Source organism: Arachis stenosperma, chromosome 4 (genome assembly GCF_014773155.1).
Source record: "Arachis stenosperma cultivar V10309 chromosome 4, arast.V10309.gnm1.PFL2, whole genome shotgun sequence".
Lineage (NCBI taxonomy): Eukaryota > Viridiplantae > Streptophyta > Magnoliopsida > Fabales > Fabaceae > Arachis > Arachis stenosperma.
The window spans coordinates 11,262,713-11,270,768 of record NC_080380.1 but is presented as its reverse complement, the minus strand read 5'-3'; the positions used below and the strand labels follow the sequence as shown (position 1 = coordinate 11,270,768).

The following is an 8,056-nucleotide window of genomic DNA, read 5'->3' as shown; positions in this document are numbered from 1 at the left end:
GCCCAAAACCTTGACATTTGAAGCATTTCCTACCTGATGATCCACGCTTCTTGTTGCCTTTAAAAAATCCTGTCTTCACTTCTTGTTGAACATCAAGGATGACTTCTTTGTCCTTCGGGGACCGAGCATTATTCCTTTGTATTCTTTGCTTTTCAATCTTTAATGACAGCTTAATGACATCATCCAAGGTCCAATATGGTTGCAGCTGAACGACATCAGAAATTTCTGTGTTCAATCCTCCAAGATAACGAGCAATTATTTGTTCTTCTGGCTCTTGAATGCCACACTTCATAAGCAACTCTTCGAAGTCCATTATATATTCTTCTACAGATAATGACTTTTACCTCAAATTATGAAATTTGATGAAGGTGTCTTGCCCGTAATGTTCAGGAAGGAACTTGCGCTTGAGCTCACGACGCATTTTATCCCATGTCTTGATCTTTCTTCTTCCTTCTCTTTCTCGCTGACGCTTGAGATTCTCCCACCATATTGACGCATGCTTCTTTAACTTGATCACCACAAGCTTCACACGCTTGTCTTCTGGAATGTCTTTTAACTCAAATACTCTTTCTACTGTGCAAAGCCAATCAATGAAATCATCAGGTTAGAGTCTCTCTTTAAACTCAGGAATATCAATTTTGATTCCTAAGTCTTTAGCTTTGTGAGTCGTATTGTGTCGTGCTCTTCGTGTGGACAAATCTTTAAATGAAGAAGAAGAATGAAATGGATTTTCATTATCCTCTTTGCTAGAAGGACTGTCTTCAGTCTGGTTTCCATGATTATGTTGAGCAGCTTCATATTTTGTAAGTTGCTCTTGCAACTCCTTAACTTGACGTCGTAATTCATCCACTTCAATTTCTTGAATAATTCTATGCTTTGGAGCCATCTTTTACTATGCAATGAGACTGATACTTGGATGTTGATGTTGTGATGATGATGAGGATGCACAATGATGATAATGATAGAATGAACGAAGATAATCACTAACAGAAATTGCACCAAAAGAAGAGAAAAGAACGATATTACCCGAAACTTCACAACAGACAATCCGTACTGATGACTCGTACCAACAGCGAGAGAACCGCACTAAGACCATACCCACAAACCAAATAAAATTTTACTGGAGCAAGTCAAGGACCGACCTTGCTCTGATACCAAACTGACACCGGGACGTCGCTTGGGTCACCAATCTTGGCGAGGTTAACAACCCCACTATGGTGAAAATAGCCATAAACCCACCTTGGTTGGCCAAGCCAAGGATGCACCTCTTACTCTCAAAGAGCCTAGAGGAAAATAAGCACACAACTTATTTCATATATAAAAATAAACTTCAACTTTAATAAATAAAAGGGGTACATACGCATATTTATACTAATAGGGGAGGGAAAGCCTTCATGACTCGGGCGATGTGGGACTAACTCATAACATAATATAATAATATATGCTAAACTAGACTACTTTAATTAATATTTCTAATAACCTAATAGATGCTCCTACATCACTTTCACTATTAATTTCCTTAAGGAATTGGTTGCCTTTGCCTTAATACTGAAAAGATTATTATCTTTTAAGTATTTTTTAGCTTTAACTTGGACCCACAACTTGTGTGGAGAATGGATGAGCTGCCACACCAACTTATCCAAAAGAGCCATATTTATCAGAGTAGAGTCCTTACAAGCAATATTTCCAAATTTCTTTGGAGTAATATTCTTTTTCTAAGATACGAGATGAAGTCCTCTAAACTCAATTTTTTCTCTCTGAATAAACTGACGACTAATTTATCAATGTTAAAATAACATTCTGAAGGAAAAAGGCTCACATGCATCTTATGTACTGAAATAAAAGAAAGAACTAACTTAGCTAAACAATCTCTTTCTGCTCTATTGAGAAAGTGACCTTTTTAAGATGAAAGCCTATTCCAAATCTTATATGTAACATCATTAAAAGTAGCTCTAGAAGTCCTTGCATGACCCAAAGAAACTCCCAGGTACTTTTCCAAGATATTTGTGAATCGAATAGAGGTCAAATACGTGAATATTTCTTTCCTTTGTCTAAAGACACTAGTTGAATACAGCGTCCTAAACTTATCCAAATTTATTTTTATACCCGAAGTCCTGCAAAAGGTGCTAACAACATCCATCATCCTCATTACCTGACTTTTAGAAAATTTACAAAAAAGTAGTAAATCATCTGCAAACATCATGTGAAAAATTTTGGGACTTCCTTTTGAGACAGCCACTGAGTCCCACCTATCAGAATCCACTAGCTTAGAAATATGGCATCTCAGATATTCCATGCAGATAATAAACAAGTAAAGAACATCGATTTTTCTTGTCTGATCCCCCTCTTCGATTGAAAACTCTTAAATTTATCTCAATTTCACAAGATAGACAAGGTAGAAGAACGAACGCATCAAATAATCAATCTGATAATGGATGATGGAAAACCAAGCATAATAAGAAATTGCTCCAAAAATTCACATTTAACTTTATCATATACTCTCTCTAAATTTATCTTAAAATTCAGAGAACCATATTTTGATTTAAAATTTTTCATAAAATGCAGAATTTTTTGTACAAAAATAATATTTTTCAGGTCAAAGACTAATCTTCAGATACTTGCTTAAACAGACTAGTAAACTAATCATTAGATCAATTCAACTTGATTTAGTGATGTGTTGTTATTATAGTTGTACTTAACAAATTTTTCTCTTTTCTTTGGAGTCGAGATCTTCGTAAAATGATCGGAAAAAATTCATAATATTTTTAATTTATTTAATTTTGTTGTAACATTTTAGATGGAATTACAATCCAAAAATAATTTTAACAAGTAAAAAACGTTAGGTACAAAATTAAATAAAATTAGGGATTTGTATAATTTTTTAAAAGAATCATCGTGGTTTGAGAAAAAATACTTTTTTTTTGCATGGGGAGAAAAAACTTTTATACCAAAAATATTAGTTATGGGCTTATGGTCACACTGTTACTCATAGGCCTAGAGTTTAATAACCGAAGCCCAATAACAAAAAAGCTCGAACTTACGAGCATCATCATCACCAGCGCGATTCTATTTTCGCAAGGAAAATAACAAAACACATCAGCTGAAGTGGAACCTTCAGATCTCTCTTTCTCTCTCTACGATGGAGTTTCGCGTTTCCATTATTTGGAGCCTCTTCGTTATCTTCTCTCTCTTCTCTTCGCAATCTAAGGTTTGTTTCTCTCTGTTTTTTCTCTTTCTCTTTACGATTGTTGGATTATCTTTGCATTTGATGGCGGTTTCGATCAAACTTTTATATTTTCTTCTGTTTGATTTGATTGTGTTGTTGGGCACAGGGTGAGCCTTCTGGTTCCGTTTTCTTCATCGATGGTTCCGGTCATCAATTCCTTCGCGCTGGATCATCCAACGATGAGGTTTGTGGTTCTTCTTTGTAGATCAATGCGTATTTCAGCTGTTTACTTGAAATTGCGATTGTGGAAATCAGTTCTCCAATCTGATTAGTAAATCAAGAAACACTGACTGAATTATAGAATTTCATCACTTGAAAAGCTTTTTCCATGTGAAATTTTCATAATGAGGGAAAAAAAAACTGTCAATGAACTTCATTAGATGATCAAGTTATTGCCCTTGATTTTGCTTGTTATATCCGAGTCAAGGTTAGGACTTAGGAGGCATTTGAGCATTTAGGGACTTCTTGAGTTTTAGTGTTAATTCTGCTAACTGGAGAAATTGAATTTTGGATTGGTAGTATTAGAAAGAGGGAAGGGAAGGGGGGGGGGGGGGGGGGGGTATAGTAGACTGCATCTCTTCTGCTTAGGTAGTCTTGGTTGCTAGGTCTGAGAAATTGTAAAAACAAAAAGTTGGAATTTGATGTACCTTTTACCCCCCATTACTTGAATGGTTAGAGAATGAGCTTAATTTTCAATTGAATGATAGTGTAATTTTTACATTCTCAATGCATCAAAATAAAGTTATAAGAGTTTGGAGAATAGAAAGGAGCTGATAATTTGATACAAATATGAAAAACAAGAATGGCAAAGTGAAAGAACAGCTCTAAGAGGAATAGAGAAAGAAATTTGCTGTCAAAAGCCTTTCATTTTATCAAATTTCTTAAATTATTTCAAATTCAGATGTGCTATAGTGATTCTACCAATGAGAAATATTTACTATCTTGAAAGCGTTTCCTCTCACTTGATTTCCATATTACTTTTCATAGAAGCCGAATTTTCTTATATAAACTTAAAGAACACCACCTACTACCTAGTAGCTTGGGTCATAGATTAGAAGTCTAAATTAATTATCTTAAACCCATATCTATAGATAAATCATTTGAAACTTTGTATAAAAATGAGCCTGGACGAGAAATTTATGCTAATTTTTTTTATTACAATACAACAAAGGCAACATTGTATAAACTTACATATCCAGAGAAAATTTTTTTAATTGGTAATTTTGGAGGGGTGATGGATATTTTTCTAATTTATCTTAGTGTAGGTTATATTATAATCTTCTCGTGTAAACTCATAGTATGCTTCTCGCACCCCCACAACCCATCCCCTGCGCGACCTCCTTTTTCATGTTCAAGTGATTGATCTTATTGAATATTTGAATCAGGGTTAAACCCTTTTTTTTTTTTTGAATTAGATTCAAAGCTTCTCAACATCTCTGTCCTTTTCATGTTCCCTCATTCTCCATTATGAGATAACTGCAATATTTTGCAGCAGCAGCAGTAGTAGTAGTAGTAGTAGTTGTTGTTGTTGTTGAATTAAAGAATAGTGATCTCACTGTGTTACTATTTTCAATTTGCAGCACCCCACTATGTTGCTTCAGGAAGTTGGTGCTGCTGTGTCAATCTTGCTTGGTTTTGCACCACCTTCTAGCCTGTCAACTTCTAGCTCATCCAAGGTCTTTGAAATCATCAATGATATTCAGTTTTCACGACCTAGTTTATGTTATATCATGTGTTTTTTATAGCCTTTATAGAACTAACGGCTGATAATTCTTTTTTGCAGTTGAATGAGGTCCTCATTCCCAATCCATTCAATAGGCCTGGTGCTGTGTTCTTGTTGGAAGTGGATGGAGTTAATGGTCTCTTGCCTTGACTTTAAATTGGTTGATTCTATAGTAGAGATAACTTCCTTGAATTGAGTTTGTCTTATTAAGTGAAAAAGTATGGGGTTTATCCACATTTTCATCTTAAAATAATCTAAGGGTAGATAGCCCCTTACTTGCTCAATTTGGAGATAAACTCGGTTTGAAAGAGCTGTTTCCTTGTACAATGTGCTCTTGTTCATGAATACTAATAATAATAGTATGAACTTATCTTGAATTTAGGTCTTGAAAAAGTTGTCCAAGATAATGCAAAGTTGAGCGATTCAGTTTTGAGGACAAACTTCCTTGGTTCTGACAAAGTTGACATTCACCTTCTAGGTGAGTGATTTTGTAATGTTCATGAATGTGGGAAACAGAATACGAATGACAATGCTAACAGGCACAACTAGTAGAATTTATTATAAATTTTAGTTAGTGGTTTTTCTTATTCTTTTTTGGATTTATTTCTGCAGATGAGAATGATGTTTCTGTGTTTTCTTTGGATGAGCAATATGGAGACTTAACTGATGCAGCAATTAGTGATTTTGTCAGTTTTTTCTTCATGTTATGCATATCTATGTGCTACTTCAATAATATTTTAGTTTTCATATTATATGTGACTTTGTTGTTTGTGTTTCTTAGTCATCTTTGATGGGTGGATCATATGCTTCAGATGCACTAGAGCCATTAAATGGAGTTCTTACCATCCCATTGGCAAATGGTGCCTTTAGTCTTCATATGTCAAAGGTATCATGAAGACATTTGGCATTTTAGGATTTATATTTTGCAACTTGTATATATCTTTATTGAGACTGATTGTGAGTTTTTACTTATCTGTGTTTTCAGAAACCAGAAAGGGAGTATGTAATAGCTTTGCTGTCTCTTATTCGTAATGTACAAAGGGCTATTCAAATGCATGAATATTTAACTCAGAGTACTCAGAGTCCCGCTGAGTTGGTAATGGGGTACTTTAATGGGATCAAGGTGCTCGATGCAACGTCTTTCCTCCCTTCTTTTCCTATTCTTCTTTGCCTTTAGAAGGAAAATTTAAGACTGTTTTGACCCATTCAACTCATAAAAGGTGTCTACTCCCTTAAAGATAACCATCGATTGACTTGGTGCAGGTTTTGCAAGAGCAACAGGATACTGAAAGTCTTGCTGAACATGGAGCTGAATTATTTCTTGCAACTGTGACAAAGATATTTGGTTCCCTGCAAGAAGCATATAAAGGTTTATTTTTGTCAGGCTTAAATAGTTGGTGTTTGATTCAAAAGGATTGCATTGCAATTTTATTGCTTTTCTTTGGGACTTGTCCCCGGGTACCAAAATGAAATAATAGTCAAATTGACTGCATCAAATTATTAGCTGATTATTTGTTCATCAGTTGTCAATATTATTTTGGTCTTGAAGGATTCATTTTCCTTCATTTAACCTCTCAAGGATCAACGATTGAGCAGGTCAAATTGTTGGTGTGATAACAACCACTTCTGAAGAGATGGGCAAAAGGTTTGATGCGATCTATACTCCTCACCACAATGTGCGATGGTTGGAAGAAACACAACCACTGAATGCAATGCTACCAGAAGTGTTGCTAGTTAGGAGAACCCTTGCTTGGGTAACAGGAATAATTTTGCTCATTTCAACTCTTATTGGGGTAAGTTTCCTGCAAAATAATTACACTAAATCATAAATCTTATCTGCGGTCGTGGATCTCTTTAAAACAGAATGCCAAGTAGTAGGAGTGGACCAGTTGGATAATTAACGATCCCTGATCAATGCTGCACGGCGCTGTGTTTTACCAATTTGTTTGTTTACTGACAGATACATTACTTGTTGAACATGCCGCTCACACGGGACACACTTCTTTATTCTAACGTTAAGCTGGATTAATCATGGAAGGAAAAGCAAGACAAATCCTTTCAACCAACCAAGGAAGACCGGGCTGCCATTGGGGGGGTTCTTTTTTCTAGATGCCTCCATTCTGTGTGCATGATTATATTGTTATTGTTGTTGTTAAGGCATTAGTTACTGGTGTTTTATGGATCATCAATGTAGCCAGTTATATTCGTAGTATCAGGTATTGGTAACTAGTTCAGTCAGGTTTTGGGTCTTCTGAATGGTGGGTTCTCGCAGCTATGGTGTTTAAATGTCGAAGCATGGAATATGCAACTTGGATAGTTTATGTGATTATTCCACCCTTTTACAATAATGTCTACCCCCATGGTTGACAATGACATTTTGATTGAATTAATTTTCATTTACATTGTTGTAAAATAATATGTTGCTGCTTCATGTGCCTTCTTGATTCGAAACCCTGCCGTTGGTCATCTATGATAAAGTAACTTGCCGCTCCAATTTTGAGATGGTTTGGAAGAATACACCAAAATTGACATATTTATCTCCCTAGTAAATTTCCTGCATCGTTATTTAAAAAAAAAAAAGTTATCTAAACAGATTAATAATCAAATTCATCTATGAAAAATAACTCATTTTTCAAATTATTTTTTAAAAGATTAAATAAATCATATTAGTCTACGTAAGTTAAATTGGTTAATTCGTTAGTTAGATGATGATATATCAAGTATCATGTGGCATAATGATAGAGTAGATTAATATCACGTGTCACAAAATAATTGGCCAATGTATCAGGTCAATGACATGTGGCATGCCGTGTGTTATTTAATACGTCATAAATTTATTTAAAGTCAAATTAATTTCTCAAATTATGCACGTAAGTCATTTTCATCCTTCAAATTTTAAAAATAAATTAAATTAATCTTTATATAAATCTCTCCTATTTTTTCTTCCTAATATTAAATTTTTAATATTATAAATTGTAATATTATTTTTTAGATCTTAATAAATAAAATATTTTTACATAAAATAATAAAAATAATTAACTTATTACAAAGTTATTTTATCATTTGTATTTTTAAATTTTTATTTTCTAATAAAATTTTTTATTTTG

At 34.2% G+C, this 8,056-nt stretch overlaps 1 protein-coding gene across 1 annotated transcript; it reads left to right on the top strand.

The window, feature by feature from the left end:
- The first annotated feature begins 3,067 nt into the window (after positions 1-3,067).
- LOC130976960 (uncharacterized) lies at positions 3,068-7,405 on the top strand. Its single transcript, XM_057901929.1, has 11 exons — positions 3,068-3,208; positions 3,333-3,410; positions 4,807-4,902; positions 5,010-5,085; positions 5,332-5,427; positions 5,562-5,635; positions 5,731-5,835; positions 5,935-6,072; positions 6,213-6,318; positions 6,546-6,742; positions 6,910-7,405. Exons 1-11 carry the CDS (start codon positions 3,140-3,142, stop codon positions 6,976-6,978), a joined length of 1,104 nt encoding a protein of 367 aa, XP_057757912.1. The 5' UTR covers positions 3,068-3,139; the 3' UTR covers positions 6,979-7,405.
- Positions 7,406-8,056: the final 651 nt, after the last annotated feature.